The sequence below is a fragment of the Nycticebus coucang genome, chromosome 9 (assembly GCF_027406575.1).
Source record: "Nycticebus coucang isolate mNycCou1 chromosome 9, mNycCou1.pri, whole genome shotgun sequence".
Lineage (NCBI taxonomy): Eukaryota > Metazoa > Chordata > Mammalia > Primates > Lorisidae > Nycticebus > Nycticebus coucang.
This window is the reverse complement of record NC_069788.1, coordinates 63,162,511-63,181,408: the sequence shown is the minus strand read 5'-3', so window position 1 is coordinate 63,181,408 and position 18,898 is coordinate 63,162,511. Positions and strand designations below refer to the sequence as shown.

Below are 18,898 nucleotides of genomic sequence, written 5' to 3'. Positions count from 1 at the left end.
TGATCAGCTTCCCCCTCCCTGTTCTGTGGCAAGGAGGTGCTGGAGGGTGATGAAGTTACCCACTATGGTGACCCAGCAGTTCCTACGTGCCTGTGTGAGCCCCACGTAGCTGCTGTGCCTCCAGCCCTCTGTGGTCCTGATTTCTCTTGGGACATACTAAAAGAAAAACCAGAAAGCTGAACTCCCAAAAGAGCAGAAGCCCCCATGCCCCAGCTGGGACCTGCCAGCCTGTCCAGCGTTTGGTACTGGACTTGTGGAACCCCGCCTAGGAAGAGGCTGACAGATATTTGCTGACCAGGAGAAAAGTCTTTGGTTTATTCCTTCCCGAGTGTAGATGAGGAGACAGGCCCAAGGTTGCTGTTGACAGACCGAGTTCTCCTCTCTTATTTTCATTGCTCTGGAGATCCAAGGGACTAATAGGCTTGGCAAGCTGCTCTTTATGTTTTTTGACATTTTGGTGTACAAATTGTTATGAAAGATTGGGAGTCAGAACTTAACATGGATTTAACCAGGCGACTTACTGGTTCCACTTTTTTTTGGTAGTTCATTTTATAAATTGTGAAATGCGACACATTCAGAAAAAGTGCATAAAACATGGCAGTTTAATAAATAATCGTGAAATAAGTACCCTTATTTGTATTTGTATTTTATCGTGTATACCTATACTCAGCACGTCTGATGAAACCCCCATCCTGACTGTGGTAAACTTCCTTCTTGGCTATCTCTAGTTTTGCCACTTACTTATGCATTCCTAAATGCCAATCGTGTCATCATTTAGTTTTTGCCTGTTTTGAACCTTATATAAATCATAATCCTTGATTTCTTTGTCTCTTGGTGGTAGTGTACTTGACATGCACTACCCGGGTGTACGGCAGTTGTACAGTACTCCACAGCTCCAGGAGCTAAGTTTTAATACCGTTTTCCAGCTGTCTCGCTTGTTCTTTTCCTCTTTCTCTGCTTTGCAGCTGCTTGTAACACCATTAACATTGCTAACTCAACGCCCTTTGTCATAGTCTGTTTGGGCTGCTGGCATAAAATAGCAAAAGCTGGTTTATAAACAACAGAAATGTATTACTCACAGTCTGGGGGCTGGAAGTCCAAGATCAAGTCACCAGCAGAGGTGGTGTTTGGTGAGTGTCCTCTTTCTCACTGATGCCGCCTTGCTGGGTCCTCACTTGGAGGAAGGGACAGACAAGCTCTCCCAAGCCTCTATAAGGCACTGTTCCCATTCTGAGGGTTCCACTTCCCAAAGGCCCCACTTCTTGATTCCATCACCAGGAGGATTAGATTTCAACATAAGCATTTTGGGGGGAGCCAACATTGAAGTCACAGCTCCCCTGCAGTCGGTGTGGGTGGGCTTAGGAGCTGAGTCACCCTGGTGAAGTAGCATTCTTCCTGAATCCACTTTGCTCACCTGTGAAAGGTTTCGGGTCATGTGGCTGGAGAGCTGTTGTGGTGATCAGATGGGATGCTGTTTTGTGAACAGTGCAGCCTTCACCAACAGTTGCTAACAGTATTGTCACTGGGGGCGTAGACATGTGTGCCCTGAGGACTGAGTCAGAAGTGGAGTAGAAGTATGGGGTGTGTGGTGTTGGGGTGGTTTGTTTTAAGAGGAGAGAGAAAACGTGTCACTGCTTAAAATAAATCACAGCAGAAATCCATTAGTTCTCAGAGTTCTCCATTGCACTCTCCAAACTGCGTTCTGCGGGATTTAGCTCCCAGCTGGCGCTGCTGGGAACTGAGGCCAGCTGTCTGTCTGTGGTAGACTCAGACAGCCTGTGCCACCTCTGAAGGACAAAGACCAGGGGAGACGGGGCAGTGCAGGAAGGAGGCAAGTGAGAGAAAGGATGTTGTTGCCAGTGCAGAGCCTGGGGGTTCTTATGGGGGATGAGACCAGGAGGGGGGAGATGGGCTCAGTGTTCCCACAGCCCTCTTGGCAGCAACCGGCCAGCCAGGACCTCTCAAGTGCCTGCTGGCCAGCCCAGGGCTGATGTGTTTCATAGCTCTTGTTGGTTTCCCCAGCAATGAACAGAAGACTGGTGAGACGTGTGTTTATTCTTAAGCCATTCTTTACCTGCCCTTACCCCTGAAATCTGTGATTCACTGGAGAACTCTCTTCCCCTGGGTGTTTGCTGTTTTGAAAATGTATTTTCTCTTATGGTGCTTGGAGGCACTGCAAAGGCATATTGACATTTACCCGGTGTTTGGGACATGAGAGTGCTGAGTGCTCTCATTACAGTACAGTGAGCAGAAGTGAAGCTTGAAATGTTCCTGGCCGAGCTGCCCATTCCCTGTGCGTGTGTGTGTGCGCGCGCGGAGTGAGAGGCGTGGCTCCCTGTGCCCCATCCTTCCTGGGCTTTTATCTCATCTAAGGTGAGCCTTGCCATAAGGGGGGAGGGGAGGAAGGACAGAAAAGGGTTCTGTGGAGGTGCTGGCTGTGGAGAGGAGACTGGAACGAGTCCTCCTGCCCTGTACCTGGCGGTGGCTTTCAGAGGAAGGAGAACCGTGTGTTCTGGGTGCCTCCTAGGTACTATGGGAGAGTGGCTTGGATCAGGTACTTTTTTTCTAATAACAGACCTTTGAGTAAGGATAATGACACTTTTGTTGATGTAGAAATTAGTCTTAGAGAGCTCAGGGAACTTTCTGAGGGTTTACACAGTCCGTGAGGGGTAGACCTGGCATTGAGGGCTGGGTGGCTTGCCCAGGGCCTGTGACTGTTGCCAGCCACATGCTACCAGCTTAGGCTTGTTGGGTCTGGGAAACACTTCTGTGCTGGTGGCTCTTTCTGACTCATTCTGGTGGAGGTAGGTCTGTGGGACCTGACCTGCTCAGTTTAGACTGGAGGTCTACTCTATGCCCTGGGGACGCCTGGGAGCCCTGGACCAGGCCGTGGCATTTCTGTGCATGGCTGATGGCTCCTTCACCTGCTGAATTCTTTCTCCAGTAGTTGTGGTCAGACCCGGTTCTGAGCTACACAGAGATGACCCGGAGAGGTGGGCACCTCCTCCCAATGCTCCTTCAGGTCTGGAGCAGGTGTGGGGCCGTGGGCAGCTTTGCCAGTTGGGCGTGCCTTCCTGAGGAGTGAAGGACGTGTTGGTCTGACAGCACCTCCCAGGCCACATTGCCTGGATTTTTCACCTTCTTTCTGGAACTGTGCTTGAAAGCTGTGCAGGGCCTGAGAGGTTCAGGTGATGTTTATCTTTGAAAGTCACATGATAAACTCAGTTTAACACGGTCTGAAAGGTGGTTATTGCCTTGACAGCAGGCAGGTGGAGGGACAGTTTCCACGTGCTTGGGAGAAGGCACTGGATTGACGTTCCTTTACCTTTTGTTAGGGGCTGGCAGTTTGTGCCCCAGATCCAGCCAGGCAGCCAACCCCTGCCTTTTATCAGTCTATGGAAAGGATTTTTCTTGGCAGAGGGCCCCAGAAGAGCCAGTAAAAAGTGGGCTGAGGAGTTACTGTTTAACGAGCACATTTTCAGATGATGAAAAAGTTCAGGAACTAGAGGTGATGGTTGCACAGCAATGTGAATATGCTTAATGCTACTGTACTGTATCCCTTAGTGTAGCTAAACTTTACGTTAGGTGTATTCAGCCATAATTAGAGAAAACTTTTTAAACAGAGGGAAGAAGAACAATATACCAAATTCAGTCTTAAGTAAAGGGACTAACATTGACTGAGCATCACTTAGCACGGTGCTAAGAATTTGATAGACCTTTCTTATACATTTTATAATGACCATAAGTGAGTATCACTAGCCCTATTTTATACAGCAGAATAAACTGAGACTCAGAGTTGAAGTAACTTGCTCAAAACCACATATTAAGAGGGATGTCTGGCACCATTTTTCCCCAGGTCTGTCTTTATTTACTCATTTTTTTCAGAAACAGGGTCTTGCTCTGTTGGCCAGGCTGGAGTGTAGTTGCATGATCAAAGCTCACTGTAACTTCAAACTCCTGGGCTCAATCAATTTTCCTATTTCCTGCTTCAGCCTCCTAAATAGCTAGGATTACAGGCTCATGCCACTAAACCTGGCTAATTTTTTGATTTTTACTTTTTGATAAAAAACAGGGTCTTACTGTGTTGCCCAGGCTGATCTCAAATTCCTCAAGTGATCCTCCCGCCTTAGCCTCCCAAATGCTGGGTGTATAGGCATGTGCCACTGCACCCAGCTGACCCCAGGTCTTTCTGAACTTATTTTGCTGTGGATGTTGGGATCTAAAGCTTGAAAAATAGGGACTAATCGGTTTTGGTTTTTATTTTTGCTCGGAGGACTTTTGTCTCTCTGGGCTGTTATATGTATAATAATAAGACAACATAAGCTATTTAGCATATTGAAATCAGAAATTTATTTTCACCGTTTTGGAGACTGGGAAGTTCAGGATTGAGGGGTCAGCAGATTCAGTGTTTGGTGAGGGCCTGTTTCTTGCCTCATCAGCTGTCTTTTCACTGTCACCTCATCTGGCAGAGAGGGCAAGGGGTATGTCAGAGCACTAATCCTATTCAAGAGTGTTCTGCCCCCAAGATCTAATCAAAGGCCCCTACCTTTTGATATCATCACCTTGGGGGAAAGGATTTCAACACATGACTTCTGGGGGGAAATAAACATTCATGCCTTTTTAAAAATGGTAGAAAAGCAATAAAAATCTTAGTTTTGTCACTCTTTTTTTTTTTTTTGAGGCAGAGTCTTACTCTATTGCCCAGGTTAGAGTATTGTGGCTTCAGCCAGCTCACAGCAACCTCAAACTCTTGGGTTCAAGGGATCCTCTTGTGTCAGCCTCTGAGTACCTGGGACAACAAGTGTCCACCACCATGCCCAGCTCATTTTTTCTGTTTTTAGTAGAGATGGGGTCTCTCTGTTGCTCACACTGGTCTCTAACTCCTGAGCTCAAGGGATCTTCCCATCTGGGCCTCCCAGAGTACCAGGATCACAGGCATAAACCACTGTGACTAGCCAGTTCTGTCACTTTGTGTCTTTGCCCCTAGCCCTTGACATGGTGGAGCATTGACATGGTGGAGTGTGGTTGCCATCCAGATCACCAGGGAGCCTGATGGTGCTCGGTCTCCCCAGGAAGAGGAGACACATAACCAGAACCTCTACTTTCCTGCTTCAGGGCCCTGGGTGAGGGTTCACCCCTGTTTTATGTTGGCTGCCCAGGAAGTGAACCTGTGTGCACTACGTGAGTGGCCAGTCTGCTGTGCTGTGCTGGAGCAGCCACGTTCTGATGGCCCTGTAACCACTCCACACCGGGGTGCTTCATGCCCAGATAAGCCTACTCCTCCCACGGTCAGCCCGGCCCCCTCCTCCCAGCCCCCCGTATCTACTGTGCACCCAGAGGCCACTTCCTGGTAGCACAGGGACTTCACCAAAGCCTGACCACCCCCCTGGCATTGCTCTCATTTCTGATTTGGTCCTTTCCTCCTTTCCCTGACTTGCCCTCTTGGTTTTTCTGTACAAAAAGCTGAATAGACAGCTTTTTGTACAGAAACTCCCCTGTCCGTTCCTGGCTGTGTTGTGCCTCCTGGTTGAGGCATTTCATAATCACTCTGGTTTTTCCACACAGCAGCGGTGACCATGTTCTGGCCACGGACGGATACCTGGTCACGCAGGTAGCTGAGGGGAGAGGGAAGCACTTGTAGAAGTTTGAGGGTTATTAAAACTGTGTCAGCCTTCTTGACACTGTAAAACTAACCTTGGCTCTATATATCCATTATGGGTTGACTCATCAATTTATCTGGGGGGAGCAAAAGGTCCCCCTTGAAAACGAAATTGTGTGGAAGGCTTAGAGTAGTTTCTGAAGTGTTCTGTTGTTGTTTTGTTTACTTGGTTGTTTAGTAAATCAAGCAGTGAGGAAGCTTGACTTGGAGCTCGAGTCCTGTTCCTCAGGTTCCTTTTAAGTTCTTTCTTCGCTGTGGAGTTTGTGCTGTTCCTGGTATTGTAAAGAACAAGCCAGGTGAGGTGCTGCCCATCTGTAGTCCCAGGTACTGGGGAGGCTGAGGCAGGAAAGTCACTTGAGCCTTGGAGTTAGAGACCAAGTCTGGACAACGTAAGACCTTTTCTCATAAAAACAAAATATTGGCTTGGCACCCATAGCTCAGTGGTTAGGGTGCCGGCCACATGCACCAGAGCTGGCCGGTTCGAACCCGGCCTGGGTCTGCTAAACAACAGTGACAACTACAACAACAAAAAAATAGCTGGGCGTTGTGGCGGGCGCCTGTATCTCAGCTACTTGGGAGGCTGAAGCAAGAGAATCGCTTCAGCCCAAGAATTTGAGGTTGCTGTGAACTATGACGCCACAGCACTCTACTGAGGGTGACATAGTCTCAAAAAAACAAATAAAATAAAATAAAAATAAAAAATAAAAACACCACCTCCCTCCCGCCACTGTTTAATTGTGAAAGTAATGCACTTTCTTCTGTAAAGTCCAGAAAAGATAAAAGAAGAAAAGCAATGGAAGTCAGATAACCTCTTTACCTTGGCGTATTTTGTTAGCAGCTTGGTGTATTTTTTCATATACACATTTACTTTTTTTTTCTTTTAACACAAACAAGATCTTACTATTTCTCCTAAAATTACATTAGAAGCATTTAAGCATTTTCCTATGCCATTAGACCATCTTAAAAACATCACACGGATGGGCTGTAGATTGCTGAATCACTCCTGTTTTGGGGAACGTATTTGCAGTTCTGCACTGCTATTCATATAAATAATGTATCTTTGTCATGTCACTTAAAATTATTTTCTTAGGAGAGAATCTTAGAAGTGGAATTATTGAATCAACATGTGCATATTTTTGCTTTTCTTTTATATGGACAAATTGCTTTACAGGAAGACTTGTACTAAGACAGCATTCCACCAGCAGAGATTGAGATTGAGGGCGGGAGTCTGCCTCATGTTTTCTGATATTCAGCATTTTGCCTTAATAACTATAGCTAATTTGTTAAGTGATACCTCACTGGTATCTTAATTTACGTTTGATTATGAATGAGTTTGAACATTTTCTGTTTTTATTAGCCACTTACTCCTTATATTAGTTCGTGTCCTTCGGCACTTATCTCTATGAGGTATTAGCATTTTTCTCATAGATTTCTAAGAGTTATTATGTTAAGGTTAGTAACCCTTTGTCCTAATTGCAGATATTTTCTCTCTGGTTATCTGCCGATTGTGTGAGTATGTGGGTTTCTGTGTATATAAGTTTTTAATTTTTATGTAAACAGCTCTATATTTTTGTGTTTTGACTTTCATGCTTATTGTAAGTATTCAAATTCTTCTGAATTTGGGGGATCCAACTTTTAATTCTCTAATCTACCTCCAGTTCTCTTTTGCAGCTGTAATTTTCCATCATCAGCTGCTGTTTGGATTAAAGTCTTCCCCATCATTTTTTTCAATGTACTTTTTTATGAAGTTGAAAGTCACTTTCCTAGGTTAAAAGCGAAACATTCCCACTGGGAATCAGCTTGGCAAAAAGACACTTGGGCTTCAGTGCAGAATCTTGAGTAGAATGAGTGGGGATACATTTTGTGAAGTATGACTTTGCATAGTTGTGAAAACTCAGTCAAGGGCATCTGGCCAAGTATCCTATGTACCAGCTGAAGAATCCACAGGGCAGTGAGTTGTAATAAAAAGGGCATTTATGCATTCCCAGACCCCTGCCATGAAAGAACTTGTTCTGTTTCCAAACCAGATGCATCCTTCTGGTTGACAGACTCCACTACCTCCTGGCTGGTATGTCTGTTCTTTGGGCCAGAGCCTTGTCTTTCGTAAACAGAACACATGCCCGTGCTATGTGGTCCATTAGGGCTCATCCAACTTTTCTTTCTTTTTTTTTTTTTTTTTTGCTTGTACAAAAGATTTTTATTGGTGAGGGAGGAATGCAGCAGAGCAGCACCAAAGAGGAGAGAAAAGAAGAGAGAGGGGAGAAAAGAGAGAGAGAGGAAAAAGAGAGGGGGGGAGAGAGAGAGAGAGAGAGGAGAGACTGAGAGAGAGAGAAGAGAGAGGAGAGGAGGGGAGAGCATCCAACTTTTCTTATTTAGATGGAACCCCAGCCCTAGAGCAGGGTGGACAGGTGTTTTCTTATCCTGGCTCTCTGGGGTTCCATACAGCTTCATAAGGGTTTTGCAAACTGTGAAGCATTTTATGCTCAACAGTGGAGACTTTACTCACTGAGGAGTGTTTTATTGTTTACTTTATATATTGGGGTTCCCTGTAAGATTTTGTCTATTGTCAAGATGTCTAAAAAGCCTTGACTCAGACGTGCTGAGATATTTTCTAGTTCTGAAATTATGTAGTGCTGTGCCTTCTCTTGCCAACAGCTCACACACGGGTCACTCGCATGTGTCACATTCTGTGTTCCTGTTCAGTGGTGATGAATACCAGGAGAGCACTTTGGCCCGCCAGTGTCAGGCTTAAGTAGACTCAGGAATTGGTTCCACTGTCCCCTGGGATTTTTTTTTTTTTTTTTGACTTCAGAGCATGCACATCCTGTGTCCAGGTCCAGTGGTCCTTACACAACAGAAGTAGCTCATGGTCATAAGCTGTGTTCTATCTCAGGCAGGGAATGTGGTGACCGGAGAGATGGTGGAAGAGCTTATTCTGTCTGGAGCAGATATCATCAAAGTGGGAATTGGTCCAGGTAAGAGATGGTGGGAACACTGCAGAGGGTGTTGGGGAAGGGAGAGAATGGGATCTGGGGCTGAGGGTGCTGGAGATGGCTGGAAGGGAATGCATGAATGACTCATCCCCAGGTTCAAAGCACATTTTTTTCTGGAAGCATCATTGATTGAGCTTCTGGCAGGAAGCCCTTGATGTGAAGTATCACTGAGCTGCTTTCTGATATTCCCAGTGTCTTTCTAAATGAGTTTGGATGTGCTTAGCATGTGAAGGTCTGCTTCCAGAACATGAATGTGGAAGGGAAGAATGCAGACTTCATTAATGACCCCAAACACCTTGAAGACAAAGGCGAAGTAAAGAATCCATGGGGACAGTTAAAGGACATGAATGAGCCAAATTTTTGTGAATGTTTGAAGGATCCCAAACATTGCAAATAAGCTTACAGCAATGATGAGGCAACCTTTGGACTTGATGTATGGCCCAGGTAGCTATCATATCACCTTTGGCTCTTTGCAGGGTACCTGTGGGTCAAACATTTTGCCAATATTCTTCTCTCAGGCATTCTCCACCAAGACCACCCACTAACATTGGGCACAGAGGAATGAGGTGGGGCCTTTCAGTCCTGATACTGGGTGGCGTATTTTTTCTTGGGCCAATGGGTATTCACCTAACCTTTTTGCTATGCTTGAAGATGAGCTGCCGTGTTTCAAAATTCATCCTTACACATCCCATATTAGCCACATACTAAAATTAAAGACAAGGGGAAAAGATGTACATGTTCAACTGGGACTAAAAAACAGTAAAAGATTGAAAAAAGAAAATCTCTCAATCAAAAGACACTACCCAAAAAAGGAAGCAAACCATCAGCCAACGTAAGAGGATTTGGTGGCAAAGGGCTCTGCTAACAGGCAGGCGACACCACTGGGACTTGGCACCTAATCAGCCTTGAGGGAACAGCATGTGTGTGAAGAGGCTGTTAGGAAGACTTGCAGGTTCATAGACATACCCAAGCTTTGTAACACACAGGGAGATTTTCAAGATTGGCCCTCAGCATTGGCATTTCCTTCAGCCAGTTAATAAAGTATTCTGAGCAAGAGGAAAGGTAACTGTGATCTCAGTAAGTGTCTGCCATTGTCGGAAAGTCAAAGAAAGGATAAGGCCCAGTCCCCTCCTTACCAGGAGCTCACCCTCAGGGTAAGCTATCTTAGACCAGATTAATAAATAGTAAGGACAGGCTGATAGGGCAGGAAGACTTTCTTTCAAAAAAAAATACCAGCCACCTCTTCAATCATAAATACAAGCTGAGTGTCTGTTAGCTACCATCGTGTTGGTAGGTGCAGGTTAGGAGGTGAAGGTGTGTGAGACGTTTGTTGGCTGCTGAAGAGCTTTTCTCGATGTAATTGTGAGTATTCAGCTGCACGTGTTTTCCTCGTGCACATCCTCTGTGCGTACATTCTGTTTCCCCAGGACAGTACTGTTCTTCCCCTGTCGCCTGTCTCCCCCCCCCCCCCCCCCAGCTATCTGTCTAGAACAGATAAGACTAAAGAGCGTCAGGGGCCTTCTTTGAGCCTGGTGCTTGGAAGCTACTTTAAATTGATTTGAGACCATATTTACGTCTTACAAATTCTTTTTTTTTTTTTGTAGAGACAGAGTCTCACTTTACTGCCCTCGGTAGAGTGCTATGGCATCACACGGCTCACAGCAACTTCCAGCTCTTGGGCTTATGTGATTCTCTTGCCTCAGCCTCCGGAGCAGCTGGGACTACAGGCGCCCGCCACAATGCCCGGCTATTTTTTTGTTGCAGTTTGGCCGGGGCTGGGTTTGAACCCACCACCCTCGGTATATGGGGCCGGCGCCCTACTCACTGAGCCACAGGCGCCGCCTGTCTTACAAATTCTTTATAGTAAAGACACTGGGTGTTATTTGCCTAAATGATAACATTAAAAAAAAAAAGGCGCGTTATTGAGAAACCCATGGGAACTGGAAAAAAGTATTCAAATGGGGTCCCCGGCTCTCTACTCAGGGGAAAACACCGTACCAATTTCTTCTTTGACCTGAGCATTAATCAAAACCACTCCAGTGCCTTATTTGAAATTTCCTCCTTGGCTGTTTCCAGGAAAGGCCGTTGGTCTAACCTTTATAGGTCGTCACCATGCAGAGCCCCAGGATCACTGCCGCTGAGGCCCCTGCCTTCGCCTGCTGATTTGGCAATTGAATGGGAGAGGAGAAAAGCTGATTCTGAACCAGAGGTTATAAACCTCCTAACCTGTTTTGCATAGTACATGCCCTATCACCAGGGTGCCTCACTTGGCTCCTGGCCTGTGGGGATGGGTACAGGTAGCCACTGGGACTTAGTTGGATTCTGCCCCACAGCTGGATGCAGGACAAGGGGGTTACTTACCCGTTTCCTGGTTTCTCTGCTAAATCCAGGGCTAGGGAATATATCTCTATCTGGTCTTGACCCTAAAGACCCATGGGAGAAATTTGTGGGAAGCTCACTAGCTTCCCAAAGGTGGTGCCAGGGAGCAAGAGGGGCGGCTGATCTGGGGGTCTTGGAGGAGTTCACCCCCTCACGGGCACCACAAGAGATCCAGGAGGAGCTGAAGGAGTGGCAGTGGGGATAGGGGTGTGGGTGACTCATTCATCTTGGAGAATCCTTTCAGTGACTATTTCTAGTGCCTTATTATGTAGTAGGCTGTCTTCTCCTGGATTACAACAATGAATATCCATGGAGCTTACCACCTAGCAGAAAAAACAGGTCCCTGGCATTCTTACATAAGTAATTCTTTGAATATTTTGAAATAAGCTGCTGTGAGGAACAACTTCCCTGGGGCAATGACATTTAAGGTGAAGTTGGAAAGATGAAAAGCGGTGGCTAGGGAGTACAGGGGAGTGTTCCAAGAGAGGCAGAGAGTGAATCATGTGCAGAGAATCCCTAAGGTGGGAGGAAACTTGCCTTGTCCTTAGCAGCAGGCGGCAGGGAGGGAGCAGGTGGAACATGTGGCTGATGGGGGTAGAGTGGGGAGGAGGACTGGAACAGAGGGATGTGATAAGGATTCCAGAACATGACTCATCGGGCCCTCACTGGGATAACACAGCCAGGGCTGGGGCTGACGGTAGGGGCTGGAAGACCTCAGGGAGGGCAGCCACAAATCTTGGGGCTTAAGGCAGAGCAGCTGTCATGTGGAGGGTGGGGCTGGGTTAAGAGGGAGGGGAAATGTGGGAGAAGTCAGAGCGTAGTGCCGGCCAGGCCCAGGGCCAAGCCAGTTCCCTGCCTCTGTCATTTGCTGTCTGTCACAAGCTCAGGAGGTTTGTGTTTTTATTTCCATTTCACAGCTCTGGCAGTGAGGTTTAGAGAGGCAAGTAATTAATTCATCAGAATAAAGCAGGTTCCAGGCTGTGGGGGGTTTCTGGGAGATCCCTTAAAGCAGAGCATGGTTGCTTGTGTCAGTGAAGGCAGGCAGCAGGGGATGGGAGAGGCTGCTGCCTGGTCACTGTGGGAGCCGATGTCACAGGGAGGGCAGCAGGGATGGTGAGCAGCAGAGGGACAGCCGTGTCTGGGATGGCAGCAGGATGACAGCAGTGAGGGTCTTGGGGGTGGGGGTGGGTAGTGTGTGGCCAGGTGGTGTGTATCACAGCGACCTCCATCACTTCCTCAAGGATGTCTCCTCTGCCACAGCAGCTTCGTCCCCACCCAGTAGGGCAGGGCTAAAAGGTGATGGGGGCTTTACTCGTTTGATGTCATGTTCTGCCTGTGCATAACCGTCCGTCTGTGGCATCCACTTCTTCTCCGTGCTAGGTTCCGTGTGCACCACCCGCACCAAGACAGGGGTGGGCTACCCCCAGCTGAGCGCAGTGATCGAGTGCGCAGACTCTGCACATGGCCTGAAGGGGCACATCATCTCTGTGAGTCTCCTGGTGGGGCTGGGGCTCCCTGGTCCATCCACTGGGTGTCCTGTGGGTATGGGAGGGATCCGGGCACTGTGGCTGCAGCAGTGACATCCAGCAGAGACAGAGACCCTGCTGTCCAGGGATCCTGCAGGGCTGCTGCAGGCCGAGTAGGAGCACCCACTGCCGAGGTCATTGGGAAAACCACCTAGGTATTGGGGAGGATGATGGAAGATACGTGGTGACCTTGAGGATACGAGGGGGACCACAGCGTCGTCTGCTGGGGCTGCTGCATCAAAGCCCCACAGACAGGCAGCTTAAACAGCAAACATTCACTGTCTCAGAGTGCTGGAGGCTGGAGGCTGAGGTCAGGCTGCTTGCAGGGCCGTGCTGTCTTCCCAGGTCCCAGGGAAGGGTCTGTTCAGGCCTCTGTACGAGCCTCTGGGAGGTCCATGGCCAGTGGCTACCCAGCTCCAGTCTCCATGTGGTATTCTGTGTGTGTCTGTGTCCAAATTTCTGCTCTTATGAGGAGACCTGTCTTATTGGATGAAGGCCCCCCTCCTCCAGGATGACCTCATGTTAACTAATTACATTGCATGGACCCTATTTCCAAATGAGGTCATGTTCTGAGATTCTAGGGATTTAGGGTGGCAACATGTGAATTTTTTTTTTTTTTATTGTTGGGGATTCATTGAGGGTACAATAAGCCAGGTTACATTGATTGCAATTGTTAGGCAAAGACCCTCTTGCAATCATGTCTTGGCCCCATAAAGTGTGACACACACCAAGGCCCCACCCCCCTCCCTCCGTCCCTCTCGTAACAGCCTGCATATCCCAGATGTGGTGGTCAGGAAAAGTTTCCTGGAGTGGGCTGGCTGAAAAGTCCCTGCGTCTGAGCTTTGGGGTGAGCCAGGAGGGGCAGGAGTGAGGGGTAGTGGGAGATCAGCTTCAGGGCCGCTGTGCACAAGAGCTGTGGGAGCCACAGTAAGCATTGGGACTCTCTCCTAAGAGCACCAGGGAGCTATTGAAGAGGTCTAAGAGAAAGAGTGCCCAGTGGGTTGATTTGTCTTTCAGAAACATTGAACTTGCTGCCTTGGGAGGGGCTGGAAAGGGGCTAGTGCAGAAGGGAGTCCAGATGAGAAGATGCTGGTAATTCAGGGGAGAGGAGCCTGCACTAGGTAGTGGCAGCGGGCTCCATCCACAGAACTGACCGAAATTTAGGAGGCAGCCTGGGTGGTTGACCAGGTGCTTGGAAAACTGGTAAAAGGAGAAGTTGCTGCCCCACCTGCAGGTTCACGAGGACCAGGAACACTGCAAAGGAAAAGGTTCAGGGTCTGTGTGATGTTCACTTGGGGGCATGTTGATTTTGATGTGTTTGAGGGGCGGCAAAGAAAATGAGGCACTGGGCACCGTTAGCCAGGAGGGCAGGAAGTCTTGGGAGCCTGGGGAGGGTAGGGGGGAGGTTGGCCTAAGAACCAAGGAGCAAGCCAGTGGTCCACAGTGCAGCAGGCAGGGTGTGAAAGGAGCATTTCTAGGAAGCAAGAGGGAGTGGGCAGCAGGTTTCCTGCTGGGACCAGGGAGTTCCTGGGAACTGGGAGCGCTGGCTTGGCGGCGTGTTGGGGGCAGAGGTGAAATTTCTGTGGGTTGAGAAACATATGGGAAGGAGGAAGGTAAGGACAAGCAGGCTTTCTGCAGCGCTGTCAGGAAGCTCCTACACAAATGGCATCACAGTCACCAGCCACTGACTGTTCCTAAGAGTCGAATGAGTGAATGTGTGTCAAATTGAGATCTGCCCTCAACTTACCCAAGCATCTACTCCCAACTTCATTCATGTGACCACCTCTCAAATGGTGCAGGTGGTTAGCATGAGATAAGATGCTCAGAATAGAACAGAACCCGTCAGAGCTGACGGACTGTAATAGAACTGCCTTCCGCTTACGTGTGACTGTTTCACTGATATATTTGTATATATGGGCAGTCCCCTGATGATGGACGACCCAACTCAAGGTGCTCCGTACTTACGAATAGGCTCTCAATGCTCCCCATAAGGATTATTTATAATTAATCAAATCAATAATCTGGAACTAGTTTCTCCCATGAATGTAAATAAATCCACGTGGCGCAAGTGGTTTGCTGGCTCGGTGTCTTTACACTATGGCTAGTCTCACTGGCTATACAGTCACGTATGCACTGTGGCACTTTCATCTTTATTTGATTTTGTGAGTCAAATTTCCCCTTGCGACCATACCTCCAAAAGCAAATGTCCGCTGCAAGCCTGGGTGAGCCTGCAGCAAAAATGTGATTCCAGTGGACATAAAAGTAGAAATGAGAGTGTTGGGAGAAAGGCCAGATGTCGTCATTCATTGGGAAAGTGCTAAGCTTCAGTTGCTTAACTGTTGGAGTAATTACAAAGATAAAGTAAGGATAATGGAACATGGGAAAGGCAGGGCTCTGAGGAAAGCATTGGTTATTACTAAGTAGCATAGGGGATTAATTATTGAAATGGAAAAGTTATGACTAATTTGGTTAGAAGATCAAGGTAAGCTTAACATTCCTATTAGCCCAGTGTTGGTGCAACATTAGGGAGTGTTATCCTTTAATATTCTTTTTTGAAAATCTCCTATCTAACCTTTTTGTAGAAGTTTGTTTTTATGTTGTAGCTGTTTGAGTTGAAAGAGCACAGTAGTTTTGTGTAACTTATTATCATAGAACAGGGGTATTATCACTATCATCATTATTATTACAGTGTTATGCTGTGTTATTATCACCACGTATAGTATTGTTACTGTTATTACCACTGTATATGCACGGTACTTGAGGGGTCTGAGACACACAAATCTGACCTCAAGATGTTCTCAGGAGCACATCTCGTCCGTAACCTGCAGACTGCTTGTGTATGACTATGTTTTTTACAAATTTGAAGAGATGGCATATTTTTAGTGGTTCTTAAACAAAGCTGACTCCACTACTAAATATATTAAACCTTCAAACCTTTCCTTTTGTGCAGTTGCTAAGTCAAGTTTCTGTATTAAATCATTGATGGGTTGATTAAAAAAAACAAACACCCAATTGCAAGACATTATATGTCCCTACAGGATTTGTAGCTTGTTGATTTTGGTTTAGCATTTCAGCCTAGTGAGACTTGATTTTTCGACATGCTTTTAGGGCATTATTACACTTGTAAAAATCCCTTGGTGACATCCTCTCCTTTGAGCCTTATGACAGGCTGTGGGCACCACAGCCTTTGCCTCCCATTGTGACTTTTAGGTAACAACTGAAGTCAAGGTCCTTGACTTGCTGTCCATGCTGATTGCCAGTGCTCCTTCCAATTCCTTTCTCTCTCTCTCCCTCCCTCCCTTCTTTCCTTCCCTTCCTTCTCCCCTCCCCTTCCCTTCCCTCTCCTCCCTTCCCTTTCTTTCAACAGAGTCTTTCACTGTTCCCTGGGTGGAGTATAATGGTGTCAGTCACCATAGCTCACAGCAACCTCAAACTCTTGGGCTCAAGCAATCCTCCTGCCTCAGCTTCCCAGGTAGCTGGGTGTATGGGTGCCAAGATGCCAGCTAATTTTTCCAATTTTAGTGGAGACTGGGGTCTCACTCTTGCTCAGGCTGGTCTTGAACTCCCGAGTTCAAGTGATCCTCCCACCTCAGCCTCCCAGAGTGTTAGGATTATAGGCATTAGCCACCGAGAATGATCTCCTTCTATTTCTTCACTCACGGTTTTCACCCACTGAACCATTCATTCAGCAAGTATTTATTGAGCATATGCTATGGTGCAAGACCCTGGAATAAACGATTTAAGGTTTATTGGTTAATAAGAGATCTAAGACCCTCTACTCAATACCTTTTCTTTCAGCTTTTGTGCCAGGGAACAAATTAACACCCATTTACTGAAAGACTAGCATGTAAAAGGCTGACCCAGAATAACTGAAAGGGTTATTCAACTCACCGAGGCAGCTAGGCAGTAGTACCATTCTCTAGTGTGACAGTGGTTCCCAGATCCCTCTGCAGCCTTGTCTGAGGCTGGTGGTGTGAGAATCACCAGAGAAGCTTTTATAAATAGATATTACTGGACCCCATAGTAGCTAACGAAATTCTTCAGAAGTTCACCCCTCTATAATTAGTCATGTCCATTACTGAATACGTTCGCTATCAGTTTTCTTTATCAAATCAAAATATGGACCCTAAGTATATATCGTACTTAAATGACGGCTATTTCCAAATTAGTGGAGGTTAAAAATAGTTTTATTGTGAACTTGTTCTGAGTTACCATACTTAGGTCTTTCTAGAGACTTCAGACTTGCTTAGTTTATAGGGCTCTGGCCAAAGATCAGGGAGCACCTCTGTGCTCACCACAGGTGATTCTCATTGGAAATCAAGTTAGGACCTCGTTATAGTACACAGCCTCATTTATAGCTTGTTCCAGCAGTTCTCTCAGTGGGTGCCCAGACCAGCAGCATCAGAATTAACTGAGAACTGTTAGAAATTCTTGGGCCCAAGTCTGGTGGCTCATGCCCATAATCACAGCGCTGTGTGAAGCTGAGGTAGGAAGGTCACTTGAGCGCAGGAATTCAAGACCGACATGGCAACAAAGCAAGACCCCTGTCTCCTTAAAACATTAAAAAAAAAAAAATCTGTGCGAGGTAGTAGTCCTAGCTACTGGTGGGGGCTGAGGTGGGAGGATCTCACCTAGGATTGCACTCTAGCCTGGGTAACAGAGTGAGACTCTAGCTCTAAAAAAGTAATAATTAAAAAAAATTATTAGGCTCCACCCCAGACCCAATTTACTGAATCAGAAACTCGGAAGGTGAGACTCAGGGACCTGCTTTAATAGGCCTTCCAGGTGGTTCTGACATGCTGTCAAGTTTGAGAATCACTGGCTTATATAGTAATGGCTTATATGAGGTTGGACAATTAAGTTTGAGAACTTGTCCTAGAAAAGTGCTACATACCTCACTGCTGAATATCCCTACAGTCACCAGGTGGCCAAGGGGAATACTTTCAAGTTGGCTATATTAGGTGGCCACTGATTAGGTTAGTGTTCCGAACCAGGTCTCATCTGCTAGCACCTAAGAAAGCAACTTGTCTGAATTTGTCCACTTGGGATGGTGACAGCCTGGGCCTGTGGTACTGGTGCCATAGAAGGTAGCACTTCTGATCTTTTTTGTATGCTCCGAGGTTCTTGCTTTTCCATCAGTGATGAGAGATCTCTTAGATGGGGTTAGCGGTTCAGTTTGCAAGTGGACAGACTTATATGGGATTTGGACTCGTGACTCCAGCTCCTTCTTTTTTTTTGTGTGTGGTTTTTGTCCGGGGCTGGGTTTGAACCCGCCACCTCCGGCATATGGGACCAGCGCCCTACTCCTTGAGCCACAGGCGCCGCCCCCAGCTCCTTCTTTCTAAGCAGCCGTGGCCCCATGGAGTCTGTGTCTAATGGAGCACAGGCAGGTTCCTCCCACTTGCTTAGTCCTGAACCTGCTGGAAGCCCATCTGATGTTTTGGATCCTGCCAATTTGTCCAATTTCCTTCCAGCTGTCTCATTTTACACTTTAGTTGCTGAATTAGCACATCGATGCTGTTTAAGTTCAAAAGGAGGCCACAGCGTGGTGTCTGTTCAGCCTGTGTGCATACCCAAGAGACTGACTGGGCCTGAGTTGTGTTTCTCTATTTCTTGTGGGCCACAAGGGCTTCAGACAGGCAAAGAGCAGAAAAATTCAGGACGCCCCCTGCATAGGCAAAGAGTAAGGTGGGACCAGTTAATTTTTTCTTGTCACACCATTATTTCGAGTCTAGAGAGTTGTTAAAAAATTCATTCAAATAATTTAATCTTCCTTTTTGTTTTTTGAGGCTTGAAAATTTTTCCAACAAAATACGTTTAACCTAAGACAAGTTAGAAATGCAAATAAGCATAAAAAAGAAAGTAAGAATTGCCAAAAACGCTGTCATCTTGCAATAACCTCTGGTTCTAATCTTGTTCTTTCATTTTATAGCTGTGTGACCTTAGGAGTCATTCCACATTTTTGAGCCTCAGTTTTCTCCTACTTAACAGAATACCAACTTCAGGTTCTTGTGTTTGGATAGAAAAACGACCTAGAACTTTCTCTGTCTGCCCTGTGTTTGTTCTCCCCAGCCTCTATTTAGGCATGAGCAAGGGTTTTTTTTTTTTTTTGAGACAGAGTCACACTCTGTTAACCCAGGCTAGAGTGCCATGGCATTAGCCTAGCTCACAGCAACCTCAAACTCCCAGGTTCAAGTGTTCCTCCTGCTTCAGCCTTCTGAGTAGCCAGGACTACAGGTGGCTACCACAGTGACCAGCTAATGTTTTCAATTTTTAGTAGAGCTAGAGTCTTGCTCTTCCTCATGTTGGACTCGAACTCCTGACCTAAAGGGATCCTGGGG

At 46.8% G+C, this 18,898-nt stretch overlaps 1 protein-coding gene across 1 annotated transcript in view; it reads left to right on the top strand.

Annotated features, from left to right (window-relative positions):
• Positions 1–18,898, top strand: part of GMPR (guanosine monophosphate reductase) — a 51,510-nt gene that overhangs the window by 15,394 nt on the left and 17,218 nt on the right. Inside the window, exons 5-6 of the mRNA XM_053600880.1 lie at positions 8,553–8,634; positions 12,412–12,518. Coding sequence (XP_053456855.1) covers positions 8,553–8,634; positions 12,412–12,518 — 189 coding nt within the window. The remainder of the gene's footprint in view (positions 1–8,552; positions 8,635–12,411; positions 12,519–18,898) is intronic.